Here is an 18,863-nt window from a genome sequence, read left to right as displayed (position 1 = left end):
TTCTGAATCAAGTAATTGCGAAATTAGCCCAACTCCTTCAATGTGGTCTTTTTCGGCGAAAAGCCGCGAAGATGAATAGCCAATGCACCGGCCGGCGTTAGTGGCTCAAATTAACTTGAAGCTAATCGAGCACAACCAAACTCAAGGAAAGCAGCTATCGAACTTTCCCATTCACTTGACTGCAACATTGGTGTTCCCTCCAGTGAAACACTTCGTCTGTCGACCTCAGTCCACTGTTCACACTTATAAAGAAACCACTTATCAGTTACCAAGCAGTCGTCACTTTGAATGTGATTAGAGACAGTCGAGAAATCAAAACGTTTTTCCGTGATTCCTCCTCATCCAAAAAATTGAAAGCACGCGACCGTGTGTTATGGAGTAAACGGGCTTTCAAACACGTCATGGAAAGAAACAATCTACTGAGGCTTCACCACACTAATGAACACTCAGGCAAATTTACGAAATCTTCGGACCTTCGTCAAATTACATTGCTCGCCCCAGCGCCGACAGCACGTGTCCGCGAAAGCCATCAGAGACGCGGCGGGGCGCGGAGCGACCTGGACCGACTGGTTCCCGGTTTTCCCGCTTGGCGGCGTCCGTTTTGCTGGAGTCGCGAATAGGCGGCGAATCGCGGAGAAAAGCTCACCGGAAAAGAGGTTACCGGAGAAAAGCTCACCGGCCATTGAGCGTATGCGGAGAAAAACTCGCAGATTTCTTTTCTTCTTTTTATATGGAGGCTGATGAATTATGCGTAACATATATCAATTTATTATCATTAAAATTTGTCAGCTTTGTAAAAAAGAAAATGTCCTTTTTTGTAATATTTATTAAGCTTATTAAGCTTATTGCTTTCAAATTAATAATGGCGGGCGAGATTTTTCTGTGGTATACTTTCTAAGCAGCGAAAGCCTAATTGAAAGCTTCATGAACTCTAAGAACAGAAAAAAGTTCGAAAGCTTAATAATGTCTGCCCGAAAACCTAAAAGCAGTGTTGCCAACTCAAAAATTGAAAACCCGCAGTCGGAATCCCGAAAACCGCTAAAAAACCGCTAAATCCAAAACCCAACGCAAAACGACTTTTCAAACTTTTTTTTTTTTTTTGCTTTAATTCTTCACAAAGGTATAATAACAGTGTAGATCATATCAATGCCATCTGAAAGGAAGCTTTCCTTTTGTTTTGACTAGAAATCTGTCACGCCACGCCAGAGTTCACCCAGGTGATCCGAAGCCGAAATTGCTGAGTGAGCGCATACGAACATGGCAAGGGACCCTTCAGCAGTGACTAGTCAGACCCGTTCACCTTGTAGAGTCGTCTGCTACCAGAGGAGAAAGGCGCAGCGGCCGAAACATGCTTCTTCGTTGCAGCGTGCATGACCAAATCCACATTCTTCGCAGACAGTTCCGTTTTGAAATAGCGGCACCTGGCTCGTCTCCTATCACCAGGAACCTCCAGTAGCCAGCCAGTCTTTTCTAAACTTCTGAGCGTACTTCACCGCGCCCATTTCACGAAACAGTGTGACAAAAACGTCGAAGGAAAATTGCAACATTCATGCTGTTCAAACTTGCGCGCACAAAACGGGGAGGCATGTTCCGATATTCGACGTCTTAATGTTTTGATGACGTCACAGGCGTTACTCTCACAAACCAGAACATTACTGAGAGTAAGCGAAGACGACTGTGGCTTATTATTAGGGGTGTCGCGAACTTTTGTCGAACCGGATTTTTAGGTCGAACTTCCGGGGTTCGACTGGGTGGAACCGGTCGACGAACCGTCGAAACTTTTCACCAAATTCGACCGGTTCGACTTTGCGGACAGTGTGGCCAGACCTTGATACAAGCTTGTCTATGCGGAGGGCAAGTTCGTCTGCTTCTTGCGCAGGGGGTAGCGGTGACGTCAGAACGCCGAGCTCTGATTGGCTGATCGCGCCCCCCTATCTGAGCGTCGTCTGCTCCTTTGCAACGTCGTCTGCTCGCAACGTCGTCTGCGTCTGTCTATACCTTTCCTGCGACTTTCGGAAGTGCAGAGGCAAGATTCACGAAACGATCTTATGCCAAAAATGTGCGTAAGACAAAACTTGAGAACAAATTCGTATTCACTAAACGAAATTTTCGTAAGTTTTGCGCAGGTTACGACGACATCCTACGACAGCTCCGAAGCTGCCTTACGCACTTCTTACGATCAAATCAGCATGGCTGACAGCGTCGCGGTCGCGACGATCCACGGACGTTTATTTTTCTACGTGCGCTTCTCACGCGTCCCGACTTCAAGCAGCAAGAAAAAAGTAAAAAGTGCTTGAAACAGACCACGACGAACAAGAGCGCTGGATCCACAAACACCCGGGAAAAGCTCCAACGGCGACGATTCCACCGAACGCGACCAAGCGAGTTCCGCAGTTAGGCCTAGCAGGCACTCCGCGACTCGGCGGCCGTCTGCCCACGACCGGCTGGCGTGCTGAATGGAATATGCCCGCGCGACCCTTGTGAACCCTTCCCGTATTATTCTTTGATCGCTGACCTCAATTTTAGATTCAGAGGTCAATTTCTTAATCTTGTTATCTCCTTGTTTCCCGAGGCAACGGTGACGCTCGCCGGTGGAAAAGCGGTGAATCTCCGACGAACGCAGGAAAGGTAAAGCAGCCATCGCTTTGCCTAGCAGACGTAAAGCAGACGACGTTAACTGCGCCAACCCGCCGACGCCGTTAAAGAATAAGGGGTCTCGCCGCACACGAAAGGAGGGAAAAAGTATTTGGGAGGGAACTTGCGGCCACTAACACGCTCACTCTCGGTTCTTAGCAAACAAACCTCGACGCCTCGGGACACCTCGCCAGTGAGTCCTCTGACTTCCCTCCTTGATGCACGTCTGCTAGTTAGACAAAAACAGCGTACCGCTCGAGTTATTTCGTCTGCCCTCACTGAAAGGCGAAGTCGAGCTGGCTCGTAAAGACCTGCACTTCCGAAAGTCGCAGGAAAGGTAAGACAGACGCAGACGACGTTGCGAGCAGACGACGTTGCAAAGGAGCAGACGACGCTCAGATAGGGGGTGGCGATCAGCCAATCAGGGCTCGGCGTTCTGACTTCACCGCTACTTGCTTTCTCATGCGCAGAAGACGAAAATGAGCCCACTTGCGAGGCGTATAGGTTTGGAAAATTTATTTTTATGCAAAGGGCTATTTTATTTTATGAACAGTTGCAATTAAAAGAAATCAATTCCAATCACTGAAGAAGTTAATAAATTAATGTTTTTTGTACTGTATTACCTGAAATAACCAATTAGCGGTGCCCTTAATTCAACCCTTAGCCATCGCCATCCAGTCCGAAGCCAACTGGCCAGCCTGTCGCGCATGCGCACATGAGTCGAACCTCAATACAAGGTTCGTCGAAATTTCCACAAAAAGTTCGAAATAGTCGAACCTGGTCGAACTCGAACCTCGGCCGGTTCGCGACACCCCTACTTATTATTCTTATTATTATGGATATGAACGGTGCATAGTTGACAGTAAATCGATATAAAACTTCTATATCTCTAAAAAACGGTCAAGATTACATAAAACCGGCTAAAAATCCGACCGCCCGCAAAACCATAATTTATCCCGCTAAACAGAACCAAAAGCCGCTAAGTTTAGAGGGAAAACCGCTAAATTGGCAACACTGCCTAAAAAAGCAAAACTGCAAATGCCGAAATTTTGAAAGAAAATGCGCAACAACGCGGTGTTTGAAATTATATTGGAAGCTCTTGTTAACCTTTGAAAACAGGTAAGGACGGTCAGTATAGGATATCGAGGCTTCTTTCTTCCACGAACATGCACGTTTTATAGCCGTTCGTGCTGGTGTTTCCAGAGTCCACACGTTGCCTTTGTGTGACAGTGTCCTTCTACGGCGAGCCACCCATCACATTCAGAGCTGCGCACTGTCACTGTTGTTACTCGTGAGTCGTGAGCTATATAAGAACTAGTCTTCTGTAAGGTAATGAATTATGTGAGTGGGTAAACGTTATACATGAAAACCGCTCAAACGACGAAGACGGAGTGAAGAAAACAAACACGACAGGACGAAGCTGTTCTCGCAACTAATGTTTTATTAATTAAAACAACAGAAAGGAAACAGCTTAGCCGACGCTGATTACATCAACAAACACCTACTTATCTATCAGGCACCACACAATCATAGGAGCTGAAACGGTTCACCGCACCGCTATTCATATTAACGCGCAAAAAAAAAAAAAAAAAAAAACTTTTTATTTTACAGTGCTATTGACGGCGCACTGTCAAGTTGTAAATTTTTTTTTTTTTTTTTTTTTACGGCTGTCCGATGTACTGATTTTATACTTGCGACGTCAATAATGTACAGATCGGGTGACTACTAATTTCTGAGGAATTAGTAAATATGCCCAATAAACTTCAAGAACATTACAAAAGGGAAGACACTAATTTTTATGAAGTGACGAATTCTAATTGTGTTAGATTGCCACGTGTGACGCACAGTCGGCTAAGCTAAGAAAAAAAAATCGGTGAGCTTTTCTCCACATTCGCTCAAAGGCCGACGAGCTTTTCTCCGCATCTGCCGATTTTGCGGTAAGCTTTTCTCCAGTGAGTTGTTCTTGGATGAGCTTTTCTCTGCATGTCGAGCTTTTCTCCGCCGCTCGTAGGCGGCCATACTTAGTCAAGCGTACTTGGCCCGCGGGCGACTGGCGGAGGTGAAGTACTATAGTCCAGCGTGCTTAGTCCGCAGCCAATCGTCGTCGGCGAGTCATTCTTATTCCGGGGATAGTTAGTCCGTATGTGACTGTAGGCGGCTAGTCTTACTTAAAGCCACGTGAACTTATGAAAACACGGGGTTGATCAACATGTACCGTGGGGTAGCGCAGCGGATACATTGCCGCGCGCGCAGCTGGCCAAGTAGGCAGCGCGCGCGTGGCCTAACGGTTATCGCGCTTGCCTCCCACGCAGAAGGCCAGGGTTCGATTCCTGGCCGCGACTACACATTTTTGTTGACAGTGTAATTTGATGTTCTAGTGAATTCGAGAACCGTCTTGCTGATTCGAGGTTAGAATGTTCTACACACCGAACCTTCTACGCCGAACGATCCGGAAACCCTCAAGGGTACATAGGGATTCCGCAAGGCGAGCGGAGTCAGTTTCGCCCCAGCGTTCGACTCTGCTGTTACGCCGACTTCGACGCCCGCGGCGCTCTCTTATTATCTTCTGTACCCTTTCATTTTTTTTGGCACAAGTTCGCCACATTAAATGTCTATTTATTCCTGTTTATTTTTTGTTTATTGGTCACCACCCGTGACAATATGACGTCACAAATGGAAATAGCAGTCAACAGATAAAGGGCGCGATAAACCTCCTCGCCTCGCTATTACTTCAGTTGCCAGAACTGGTTCTTCGCACTTTGGGAGCATTAAGAATTTAAGGCCATACACGCATCCCCGAAAGAAGCAGAACCCACAAACTCATAATTAAAGCGGGCTGGTGACACACTCAACTCCACGAATAAATGTATACCTGTCTTGATCATTCCGTTAGACCCGGAGAGCACAGGTGTGCTTCGTGTGGGCAGCTCCCCGTAAACAAGCATTTCAAATTATAAAGTAGGCATAATGAAGACACAGCAAATTCTGTGCTGCCAGGGTTTCTCAAAATAATTAAGGCAAGTAAATTTTTTTTGCACCTGTAAACAACGCAGATCAGCTCGACGAACGTAGTTTCGAGCATGTTCCCTTGGTTATGCGAAACTACTTGGAGCTGACGCATGCACGGCCTGGAATGCCTGATTAAACAACAGGTTACCCAACACCGTCTCTGCACCTGTTTCACTTATACCCTTCGCAGATGAGCACGGGTCGATGATGCGTCACTTGCAGGCTGAATTAAGGTTACACCAAGGTCTATACAGCAGCTACCCTTATGATTGTGCGTGGGGGGTTTAAATAAAATCTACTATACTTGAACAGGAAAAACCGGAGTGATGATTGCTGAAGACTTATTTACCTACACTGGCGGTTGAGATGCGTTTGCGAAGCGGTTGCGAATGTGGTTCACGAGCGACCCGTTTCAGACACACCGAGACACTGTTGGTGGTTTCTCGGCGATCACACGTGATCTTTAGAGACTTGCGTTCGGCAACCCTGTTTTACAATCCGAAATCCAGTTTAATTCACGATCCAAAGACAAAATTGAGCGATTTGGCACTGTGAAGATTTTTCTTCAGGCTGTTCGCACGTATTACGAGTTTCAGGCAGAGAAGAATAGAGACATGAACCCGCAAAACCCGCCTGTGATTTTCTCGACTTCGTACACAAGCAAAGCCTGAACAGGCATAGCGCCTGGCTGACTCAGAAGAGGATGCCCCCACGCTTCCTTTGAAGTGGACCCTTCCCGCATGAATAGCTGACATTCGTTTCGGGATAGAGGGCCAGTTGTCCCTCTGAATTGTTCGCTCCTATGATTTTCGGAGTTGTGAGCGGCGCTGGCCGACACTAGTGCGGGGAAATGTGTTCGGTGCTAGCCGGTCGTGGCTTCGTTAGTGGCGGACTCGCACGTCGATTGAGTCTACTGTTTGTTTGACATTAAGCTCAGATAAATGCCGTATGGATTACCTATGCATCGTCTGGTACGTACATTTTATTTCTTGAGTAGGTTCCCTTTATTCTTTTTGGTAGGAGTAAACATTACAGGTCAAGCGAGCGCAGGTACCTTGCCAGCTCCGCGGTAGTGTATTGACTACGCAATTGGGCTTACGTCGTCTCTATCGGCCTTCGTGGTGGTCATGCATGCACAGTGTCGAAAGCTATCAGTAGTTCACACGACTGATTAGTGGCTGCCATCTGGTTCCGATCTTTTAAGGCCAAAGACTAACAAGGCAGAGAACGACGTGATTTGGCACCCTGAATATTAAACTTGTAAACTCTTACCCGGACCAAATCACCTGAGCGAAGCCCGTTAAGAGTACGGGTCAATTCTGTTCTCGGCGGATTCAAGTGCGGACGTAATCACATTTCTTCGTTGATTTGTCTGCTTTAACGCTAGGACTACAGCCGCTTGGACGTCTCACCATCGACAGATGCCATCTTGTTTGGAAAGCCACGGACGTCACGTCAGCACCACGTTGCGATTGGTTGCCGCTTTGCGGTTCGGAGAAATCGGTCCCGAAGCGGTTGACAAAAACGCGCCCCAAGAGCTCGATCTCAGCCGCTTTGCGGTTGAGAACGTGCGGATCCGCTTTGCGGTTGCGGATCCGCTTCCAGTGTGATCGCGTCATAAGTGATGAGTTTTACATGTCCATGCCATTGTCTTGAAATGTGTCATTGTCACGGGCTGAGTCGATATCCTTCCACCGGTTGGAAACTGGGGGTGTCAAGTGATAGTTTACAGTTACAGCAATATAGCTTAGTGTCTGCTTAAATCCTGACTGAATACATATTAAGATGTGTGGCGTTATTTGTAACATAATTGCATTCTAAGTCAAGTAACTCACACTGAACTTGTAAAACGGTACTGGTACCTTGTATGGCGCTTTAATGTCCCCCAGGTCGGCTTACCACTTTATTCCACTCGTCATATGATATAATATGGCCAATCTTTTCCTTCCCATCTCCTTTCCCTTAGTGTAGCCTGCTCATGCGCTCAGGCTAACCCATCTGCAATTCAATCACCCTTTTATACTCTCTTGTCATAGAGTCGATGACATGGACAGGAGGGGATCACTGGATTCCTTTCAAAAGTGACTGACAGCATTTTTTACGCACTATTTTAATGAATGCCCTCTAGCCGGTGTCCTCAGCAGTGTTCGGTATTTCTGGCTGTTGACAACACACAGAGTATCGCCGTTCTGGTGGTTCTTGGTGTCGAACGCCAGGAGCAGGCTTTCTTCAGATCTGACCTCTCGAGACGGAGCCTGCTGTCGCCAGCTGACTGGTCCGAGCCTCCGGTTGGCCGGGTGGTCCACAGCAACATTCGGCCTAGCTGGCGAGCACGCGACGCGAGGCTGCCGACCTAGAAGACCCGCTGCTGGACACCGTGCTGACCGATGTGACGGAGCTCGAGCTGCTCAGCTTGGCCCTGGCGCGTCGGCGGCGCAGCAGTGCCCCGTACAGGTGGAATACCTTGCGATTGCACACAAAGGCGTAGAAGATAAAGAGCCCCTGCAGAGTGTTGCACACGATGAACAGGTAGGTGAAGGCGACCCGCGCCGCGTCCGAGCTGCGCAGGAAGACCGCAACGAAGCCGAACACCCAGGTGAGTCCCATTCCGGTGGCCATGCGCAGGTACGTGGTCGCCGCCGCCGGGTTGCGCTCGTTGTGGCAGCGCAGGCCGGGGCCCCACTTGTCCCTGCGAAAGGTGTGTCTGCTCAGACGACGCTGGGACCGAGGCGCCGACAGCCTCGGCAGATATTTCCACCTGCGCTGCTGGAGTGCACTGGTACCGAGACAGATAGGCGGGAGCTCGCTCTGAGCACGCGTTGTGCACAACGCACTTACTGCTTTTCATATACGCGCTAACAGCTGAATAACTCGTATCACGCCATTTATTTCATTCCCTGCGCTATATAAACTGCGTTTGTGCTTGAAGAAAGAAACTACATCTTTGACCACCCTAGTGAAGTAACAGATGGAACAGGTAGTATTTTCAGATAAAATAAAATATGTGCGTAGAGTTAGTTCTACCTGCATCAATTTATCCCGTTTTTCTGGCATTCTGCTCTACGCGAAGGAGCCCGTGACAATGCAGTTCTGACTCCAACTGATGTACATTTCAGGCCACACGCGCACGCAGTTCTCCTTACCTTTACTGGCAGAGCAATAGTATGTTTTGGGTGCAGTCTGAAACACCCGATAAAACCTGAAGGCCTACTTCTAAAGCGTAGTGCGAATTCTACATGCCAATGTTCTTCGGAAACACTCTTTCTGGAAATTGGCCACTGTTGAATGAACAATGGCGAGTTTTGACCAACTGTGTGGTCAGTGATGGTGTACGAAAGGCATGGCATCTCGACTACCGAGCATCCTGTGACCGCAGTCAATAAATTGCGGCATCGTGCGATAAGAAAGCCGAGGAAAAAGGCGCCTGATCATACTAGGTCATGCCCTGTGTTTCCTGGCAGTACCTAGAATTAACTCGATATAACATAATACAAACTGTACCTAGAATTAATTGCTATAACTAGGATTCCGTGTTTCCACAGTTCATTTCTCGTGAAATTCGGAGATTGTTTTTCGGAGTTTATTTTTCGCTAAGAATTCGGGGTTTATCGGAATTGATTTTTGTTAGATTCCCAATTCATTGAAATTCTAAGTTTATTTTACTGCGTTAAATTAAAAAATTCGAAAACAAAATAAGTAAGGTCCGGGTACCATAACCCGTTGTCCCAAAGGAACCTCGACGTGCTAAAAAGCAAACCGCTTTTTTTGTCAGTAGTTCTAAATTTCAAAGGAAACTGAAGTGGAATCTCCTCAGAACCACTAACCTTGTACTTTTTATAAAGATTAGTTGTGTAACTAATTTTGCTGTTTATTTTGTCGCTGTGACCTCGAAATTCTGAGTTTTTCGGATAAATCCTAATTAACACAAAAATCTACCAACAAGTGTTTTTCGGATTTTCTTTTTTTTTTTTTTTGGGGGGGGGGGGGGATTTATCCGAAAACACGCAACCCTAGATATAACGTAATACAAACAGAAGTGACACAACCGGTATTGTCACTTTTGCGTGCATTGGTAAAGCATGAATGTACGTGTTGGATACATTTTAGATTCCAAAATAAGTGAATGCGTACTTGTTAGTTTGCGATATGAGCATGCGGCAACACCAGGGTAGATAATAGAAACCAAGATTAGAGTTTGCGAATTGTTAAAATTCATCTCGAATCAAATTCAACTTTTTGGCTTCAATCGGCACTATTTCCTTCAAATTTGGAATCGAATATCGAATACCGGAACTTATATTCAGAACGTACACAAAATAAACTAAGCCATCTTAAAAGAAACGCCTATGCGCTTAGCTCTACAGATAGCTGTGCCTATGCGAATAGTTATGCAGACAGTAAAGCAAAGAATGAAGGAATGAGCAGAAGGGAATGCCAATTCTTGGGGAGCTTTAGAATGTGTACTAAAAAGATAAAAGACTAAAAGGCCACCTACTCATCATCGCTCAATGTATGGAGATAACAATGAAGAGGAAAAATTTCCTATGGTCTGTTTATTTCCACATGAAGGGAGCCTACGATAATGTGCACCAGAAAACACTCTGGGGCCTGCTGAAGGGTATAAGCCCAACCAAGTATGCACATGAAAATTTTGTTCAGTTTTTTGACAGGTGTACTCAGGCAGTACCAAGCAGAGCGTAACGCAGCAGATGGTCGACGGCCAAAGAGGATGCACCCCATCAGATTCAAAGCAATACGCGAGAATCTCGCAAAGACTGCGGAACGTCCTTTCCCAGTATGGCACACAGCTTCTCATTGACACTCTTTTGGGCTATCGCTTCTCTCACAGCATGTTAGTTATATTTAAAACGAAAGTGTATGTCAAATAAACTTTTTCTTTAGCAGTTCCATTCAACTCATCAATTGTGATCTTCATTCTTCTTTTGGGTAAATAGGGTGCCGCATTTGAATCGATTTCAAATGTTACCAGATTAAGAATCAATCAGTCAAAAAAACGGGAAGAAATTTAGCTTCGTTGTCTTGCGGTGAGAAAGTTTTATAGTACTAAACATGCACGAAAAGCTATGAGTATAAACTATGACGGCGCAGCTAATATTATAAAGTAATATAACGGTAGATAAAAAACTAACGGAAATACACATGTTCTGCTGAACATGTTAGCAGCAAGTGCTGAATTTTGGCGCGTGCTGCTTATAATGTGTCCTACTGCGAAAAAAACAGCATGTACTTACATGCGTGCTTTTTTGTTGCTGTGCTGTTTTGTCGCTTTCTGTTTTGTGACGCGCTCTTCTGTCGCTCTGTTGCTCTGTGCCGTGCTGTTGTGTCTCATACTTTTTTTTTGTCTCTGTGCTGTTTTGTCGCGTGCTGTTTTGCCGTGTTCTGTTCTGTCGCGTTCCCGACGGTTGTATCACCTTAGCCGGGCCATTAATTTTCACTGAAAGAAAGGGTCACTTTGACTGAAAAAAAGGGTCACCAAGAGAGTTGTGTCCCTGAGGGACACAACTCTCTTGGTCAAGCAGATCCGGTATATAGAATGGAGCTCTAACAGGCTTGGAAGGTTCATTCCTTCAAATAAACTCGGATTTAGCGTAACATGCGGCCCCGAACACCGTATTCCTACAAATCTCTAAGTGTCCCTTATGCCACGTCGCGTCATATGCTTTGTGCAAATGGAAAAATAAAGAAACACAGTGCTGACGATGCCTAAACGCTTCGCGAATACAGGCTTCCACATGAATAAGGTGGACAGCGGTGAAACGTCCTGCTCGGAAACCATACTAACATCAAAGACGTTCTCTGCCTCTAGAAAATGCACGAGGTGTCGATTGATGAGTCCCTCATAGGTCTTTCCCAAGCAGCTTGTGAGAGCAGTTGAGCTGTAGTTCGCTGGTAAAGAGGAATTGTTATTCGATTTTAGCAGAGGGATTATGTGTGCCCTTTTACAGCACTGAAGAAACAAAGAACCACCCACAAATAAAATTAAAGAGTGCCAAAATACTACTTAGGGGTTCACCTGACGAGTGCTTTAGCATTTCTTTGATCTTCTTTGGTCCAGGTGCGGAAAGCTTCTTTACGCCGACAGCTACTTTAAGCTCGCAACTTGTAAATGACATGTTGTATGCTGCATCGTGAGCCCCAGACAAAGAAACTGGCCTCAATCTCTGCCGCTGAACTATACCCCTTCACTCTAAAAAAAAGGGGGTGTGGAGGTTACACCCCTTGTCACATATACGACACCCCAAAATTTTAGTTGGACGTACAGCGCGCTGACGTCGAACTGACTGCCCCAACTTTTGCAAGAGGGTTGATGACGGGGCAATCTAACATATTAAACAGCTAAAGTACGTATTAAAGTCTACGGGGAAGGCACACACAGGTTTTGCAGTTGAGCCTAGAAAACCCCGGTAACTTTTTTTTGCAGTCAGTCACACTTACATTAACTGTTTTAATGAGTTGTACAACTCGGCTATCAAGCCGCTCGTGAAATTTGGTAGCGCCGCTACAACGTCAGTGCGCTGTACATCAAACTAAAGTTTTGGGGTGTCGTATATGTGACAAGCGGTGTAACGCCTACACCCCTTTTTTTTAGAGTGTTAAAAAAATGACTGTGGTTATACATCAACTGGAGATTCCAAAGAAACGCTTCATGAGAACGTCGGCTTGATCCTCTAAAGATTATGACTACGAAAAAAGAGGTATTCGAAAGGGCTGGTAGTTACCTTCATTCTTTTTAAGACGATTCCACACTTGCTTTACAGAAATAAAACTATTTATTTGGGAGAAATACTTGTTTCAGGAATCCATCTTTGGCCTGTTTATTTGTCCAACGAACTTTGGTCCTGCTTTTATTAAATGCGATTTGTTTTCGAGCCGTCGGGTAACGACGAAATGCTCCCCAGGCTTTCTTTTGGTCCTTTCAAGTGGCTGCGCACTTCTCTGTCTACCTCGGAAGGCTTCCTAAGGGTTGCGATACGCTACCGAAAAACCCAGCACACGTATAAATTTTCGTCATCTGGATTATCGAACTGGAAATCTATCTGGATTCTTTTGGGATTTCAGGTCTTCATAAATTATTCCTTTGCCTGAATTTCAGCTTTACAGAAACAATAGTGGAAAGTTATACTAGTTTTGCTGGAAGGGCATACTGCACAAAGCAATACCTATGATGCATCCAGTGACTTAATCTGCAGAATCTTTGGGAGATATATAAAAGAAAACAGAGAGGGATTTAGTATAGCTTCTAATTTAAGAGCCAAATCGGCCCTTTTCAAGACTGGAACTGATGGCAGTGGGTCATTGCTTTATAAAAAATAGGAAAATGATTGCTGCCAAAAGGGCCGTTTCAAACCTGCCATGAGAAGCATGGGAGTAAAGATAGAAATTAGAAAGGTCAATAAACGTGAATGTATTACGGGCAGCACAAATAACTGGGCTCTTTCCTACTTAAATTTAAACAAAAAAGTTTGGATGATAATAAAAGCCGTTCAATAACGTCACCCCGAGATTCCCGACGAGCACTACCCCATTAAAGGTGGTGGAGGATTACAATCGCAGAGAATTAGAAAGGGCCCAGGGAGCTGATCTACAAATCCTTGCAGTTTATGAAGCTGCAGTTGAACGTTGGGTAGAAGATACAATGTCCCGTTAATGATGAGGCGATAAAGAAATATACGAAGTGCAACAGCCTCCAGTAGAACGCGGAGAAGAACTACGACACAGGCAACTCCACTGCCACTGCTACGTCACTCGAAGAGTTTTAGGAACCGCAATTCTTCGTAAAAACTATTGACGACGCAAAACCTTGTTGTGTGAGTGATTTAGACGAGTCTTCTGTAAGCAAAGGGCAACAGTGAAAAGCTCGTCAAAAATAAATGAGCGTTATTCATGCGCCACGGCAGTTCCATTGTATGATATTTATCTTTTTACCGCTATTATGTTAAGTTTACAAAATATAGGTTAAAAACGACAAATCGGGCATTTACTATGATTTAAAAGCTATTTTATACGTGGAGCATTTTATTATTTTTGGAAGACTGTTTCTGCTTTCCAGGAGAGGCATCGGGGGCAGAAAGGGGAGTCTCTGATCCTGAGTGGAGTCCCTCCTCGCCCGATCTGGACCCACTCTATCTATGGACTCTTCGGCTGCCGACGTCGGCTGTCTTTGAACCAGCTGACTCCTCCACCCCCCCCCCCCCCCCCCAGCGGGGGGGGGGGGGGGGGGGGGAGGGGTCAGCCGGTTTAAAGACCCCCTGGGAGGCGGTCCTTAAACCAAGCAATAAAGTAAATATAAGCAATGAAGATGGTTACGGCTCCTTGTAACAGATTTTGGGTGCACGTACATTAGAACACTTCGATTGGTCTTAAAGCGGCACTAAAGCGCATTTTATTTGTATTAAATGGGCCAACGAGCCCAGCAACGTACTTTACTATAGTCACTAAGTGAGAACGGCAGGAGGAGCTCCAGTCGTCCTGCCTCCAGCACGAGCTTCCTACCTTCGACCATGCTTCGGTGTCTCGCGCACCTCGAGCGCGCGCATGCAGCCAAAGCACGGCGGAAGGCATGGAGCGCGTGCTGAAGGCAGGACGTTCGAGAGACATGCAAGGCCATTCTTCCTCTAGCGGTTACAATTGAATACAATTAGATTTGTTTACATAACACGCACACGCGCTTGTATACAAAGTGTTCTTTTAGACTTCAAAATATTGTTTCTTTAAAAATGCTGTAAAAGCTATAGGACAGCGGTTTGTGCAGGTGAGTTATACGGCCAGTAGTAGATTATATAGAGGGATTATCGTCACGATGTGTCGGTTAATTAACTAAGGCTTCTTAAATAACTTTTGACTTATTGAATAGTAATATATGGTTCCAATAAGAAACATGCTGAGCTTCCGTGAAAACCACTTGGTAAGTAAATTTTAGAGAGGTCTGAGGAGCGTGGGAAGCGCCGTGGTGCGCTAAAGTGACCACTCGTGCGACGGGCGCATGCTGCTGGTGCGGAACCACAGGTGATAAGAAACAGAGACACCGCGTTTCCGCACAATTAACCTTGTGCTTGTTGCAGGAGCACCGCGCTTTCCACGTGACCATAATCTTTTATAATTCACTTATTTAGTGGTTCTCGGCGACGCTCAGCAAGTTTCTGATTGGGACGATATCTTTATCCTAAAAGAAATAAGACGCCGGTTAACAAATTAAAGACAATTAACATACCTATCGTGACAATTCTCCTCCTATATTATGTCCCGTTGGCGGTAAAACTCAGCTGCACAAACTGCAACTAATCGAATGGCTTTTAAAAAAACAAATTTATAAAGTCTTGAAAAACACCCTGTATATCCAGGCGCGATAACCTCCAGCTTACAAAGGTACGACCACATGTAGTGGAAAGCGCGTATAGGATGAATCAATACCCAATCATCTGAACTGATGGCCAGTTATAAAATTTTAGCAGCATTAAATACACATAGAAAATTTCAAACCAGAATTTTAGTCTTGCTTTTCTACAATTCATCAAGTGCGTTCATTCCGTTTCGATTCATTACAATATCGGCTTTGGGAAATATTCACTAAATGCCTGCTGTGGATTAATCTGCGTAAAGCTATTAAGCTATTGTATTCGTTATGCACCACTGCAAGATAGATCGTTATTATATTTCTTTCCCCACCTTTAGGCACGCTTTTAATCGAACGGAAATGACATTATTTGAGTCTTCGAGCCGTCTCATGAATGAGCGAGTCAACGAACGACGACTTACCTGGCGGACGAGTGCACGGCGTAGACGGTCATTCCGTAGAAGACAAAGTTGAGCAGCAGGAGGACTGCCACGGGTACTGCGAAGAAGGTGAGCGCCGACAGCCTGTTGACGATCCAGCAGACTCCGAAGAGCCCGTAGTAAGGGGACAAGGGTGTGTCGAAGTAGTCCAGTCCCACGCAGGTGCCCACAATGAGAAACGGCACTCCAAAGGCGTACGCCAGGTAGCCCGGCAGGAAGCGGGACACCTTGCGGGCGCCCAGTGCGCCTCCCTTGGTAAAGGTGCGGTACAGGTCGAAGGCCAGCACGTTCATCCAGAAGAAGGAGTTCACCACGCAGTAGTGGCACACGATGGCCGCCGCTCGGCACGCGGCCCCCTGGACCGACTGCCGCTGGCTGAGCAGGAAACTAAGGTGCATCAGGAACAGGGTGCACGTGAGCAGCATGACGTTCCAGCCGGGCAGGTTCCGGAGTTGAGAAAACAGGCCGTATGTGAGAAGCACGAGGGCGAGGGCCACCATGGAGATGACGCTAAGCACAAGGCTGATGAGGGCCATCAGGGGACCGTCGAAAAGCTGGCAGCGGCTGCCGAGTGCGTCGAGGATCTCGTCCAAGCAGAGCCTTACCTTGCCGTGCGGGAGAAACTTGTAGTGTTGGCAGCGGATGGAGAGAGTTCCGCTTGAGAGGACCACGCTGTCGTCTCTGGAGACTTTCACCTGACTCAAATTGAAGTCAAGCCGGGGGCAAGACTCAGGGAGTCCTGTTCCCCGGTCGCACACGACGACGACGCTGTTGATGGTCACCGCCGCCGTCTGGCTGCTTGTGACGCGGAAGAGCACATTGGCGGCGAAATCTCCAGGCTGGTAAGTCCTGCCAGTTCTGTTCACGTACACCTGACTGATGGAGAGCTCGTTGCCGGGTTTCGTCACGAGTGCGAATTCATCGTTCCAGTACTCGCGTATCTTTCCCCCGTCCTCGTCACTGCACCAGTTGTCGATGAATGTAGGTCGGGACTCGACTGTGCTCACTTCTCCCGTCAAGTTGAGTTCTTTGAGCATCAGCGAACTCAGGTTGAAGCTGCTGGCAAACGCCTCAATTACACTGCTGATGGAAGGCTCCACTACGTTCCTCTTTGGCTCGTACAGGTCGAAGTGGGCGATGAGATATGCCGGAATGTACGTGCTGTTTGACTCGCCTGAGTCATTGCTTTCATCGTCTGGATAGTCACCTTCGTTCAGAAGAACCACCTTCTCCGAACCCTCTAGAAGCTTGGGTATCTGACTTGCGTCAGATGTTATGGAAACCTCCACGTTTTTTATTCGCTCTTTAGATACGTTGTACGCTTCGAGCGCGTGTGTAATGGACTGTTTCACATCTTCTTCTCGAAGCTCACTATCGCTTTCAAGGCTAACATTCATCACAACTGTTATGCGGTTGTAGTCCGCCAATTTTTCAGCAGAAACTTCGTCGGACCCCTTTGTGAAATTTTCAATGTTTTCTTTGGGCTTTTCAATGCAGCGCGAATTTACTAACATAAACTCAGTACCACAGTAGATCTGACGGCATAGTTCAGCGAACGGATCCCAGAGGAAATTTTCGGGGCAGCGTTGCTGGTTTCGGAGCATTGCTTCCTTATTCTCGGAAGAGAATTCAAATCGCTGCACGCCGTCTAGACCGAAATTGAGGAGGATTGAAAAGGCGGATGGTATGTCGTCCGTCATCTCTTTATATCTCTGGTGACTTGATTCGAACAAGCTGTACGAATAGTCTCGTTCACTGTACACCGTTACGTCTCCCGAACAGTGTAAATCAGGAATGTCACCGTTACAAATGGCGCAGTAGGCATTCTTGTACAACTTTCGTTTTCGATTGGGCCTGCGGATGGATCTCACCGGACCCTGATAAAGGGCGCACAGGGTGTTCAAGTCCCGGGCCCTGAAGGCCATACTGCCCATCTTGCAAGTGTCTACAGCCACGACGCACGCTCTGACAAACGGCGTCGCCTGTTCACCGCCATCGTCCGCTAAGTTTTCCAACAGAGCTAAAGGCACGGCATCTACGGCACCGTTGCATCTGGCGCAGCTCATGTTGGAGTACACGATGCCGTCTTTGCCCAACACTTTGCCCAAATGATCCCTCTCATCGCCAATCGAGTCAAGTTGGTCCCGGCAGTCGGACACATAGCGAAATGACTGGTGCGGTAACGATTCGTGATCGTACAGGCACGGATGCCTCGTTAGGTTTTTTTCGCCAGTTCTGTTCAGAACACAGTACTGATGGATGTCAACGCAGCAATCCCCGTACCTTAAGCACAGCTGGTCGCAGTGGCACGTAAAGTCGTCACTCTTCCGGCTCTCATTACATCGTCCTCTGCAGGAGTCAGTTGCTACACATCTCGGCGGAAATTTCCAGTTGCCTGGTTCATCATTCTGGTTTAACACTCCAATCTCATTTCTTGTTGCTTCTATTGGCGCTCTGAACAGTTCCTTCACTGTTGGGAAAGGGACGCTAGCCTTGATCGCCACAGGAAAGGAGACGAGTGATGTTACGAAGATCAAAAGCAGGCCCGTAAAAGGGCTTGTCACGAATTCTAGCATATCTGTTATAACAACGAGTTTTAAATGGTTACCCTTTTGCATCGTCAGACCGAAGATCGAGATCGCCGAAGAGTTCACGCGATCCTCGTGGCACTTCAGCTAATAGTTGACACGAGCAGAATAGAAAGTAGAGTATAAAACAAATTCACCTTAGGGAGGCTCGTTGTTGGCGGCACGCATCTTCAAGGCAGCATAACACCGCATAGAAACACGAGTTTTAAACGTTCAGCAAAGGCAAAGGTTCACCGACATGTACGATCGATTGGAGCTTCCAATCGGAGGCAGCTGGACCTGGGGAACTGCCTGGTCCCGTTATCTGCCTGTATTGGCCGTGGGGCAATGCCGACGGCTGTTTTTTGCTTACGGCTCCTGTGGAAACTCGGCAGAGCGGCCTTATCAGCGGCGGCCAGGTGTTCGATACGGTGTGGCGGCGTTAATGCTCCCACTCAGGACGCTGTGGTACGACACGACGTGTGAAGACTTCGCGCATGCGTCCAGGGTGTTCTGGGACAACTTCACTCTCTCTCTTCACTCTTCTGGACTGATTTGGAGTAACCTGCGAATGGCAACAAAAAATACACTATCAGCACAAATAATTCGTTTATAAATCACACACCAAGAAATTCTAGAAACCTATAACCAATAAAGAAGCTCTGTCATTATCCTTCCTTCCTCTGAGATGTTTTAAAGCGCACAAGCACAAATAGCCCTTTCCGACATTCAGTGCCATCTGGTGGTTTGTAAAGCAGTTTAGGTTTTGCCATATCAATGGCGGAAATGAACTTGTATCGGCACCGTCACTTTCGCAAGTCAACGGCACGCGAGGAATTGTTCAGTGTGAGTTCTTTC

General features: G+C 46.7%; 1 protein-coding gene across 1 annotated transcript; it reads right to left on the bottom strand.

Moving 5' to 3' along the window:
- Window positions 1–7,533: 7,533 nt before the first annotated feature.
- On the bottom strand, window positions 7,534–18,570 carry LOC121836172 (adhesion G-protein coupled receptor G6-like). The gene is made up of 2 exons (XM_042290981.1): window positions 15,421–18,570; window positions 7,534–8,332 (listed from the first exon to the last, which is right to left on the bottom strand). Exons 1-2 carry the CDS (start codon window positions 18,054–18,056, stop codon window positions 7,963–7,965), a joined length of 3,006 nt encoding a protein of 1,001 aa, XP_042146915.1. The 5' UTR covers window positions 18,057–18,570; the 3' UTR covers window positions 7,534–7,962.
- Between the last annotated feature and the right edge of the window lie 293 nt (window positions 18,571–18,863).

Source organism: Ixodes scapularis, unplaced genomic scaffold, assembly GCF_016920785.2.
Source record: "Ixodes scapularis isolate PalLabHiFi unplaced genomic scaffold, ASM1692078v2 PGA_scaffold1__304_contigs__length_218370807, whole genome shotgun sequence".
NCBI classification, from domain to species: domain Eukaryota; kingdom Metazoa; phylum Arthropoda; class Arachnida; order Ixodida; family Ixodidae; genus Ixodes; species Ixodes scapularis.
Note: the sequence above shows the minus strand (reverse complement) of the source record. Positions and strands in the feature narration are given on the sequence as shown.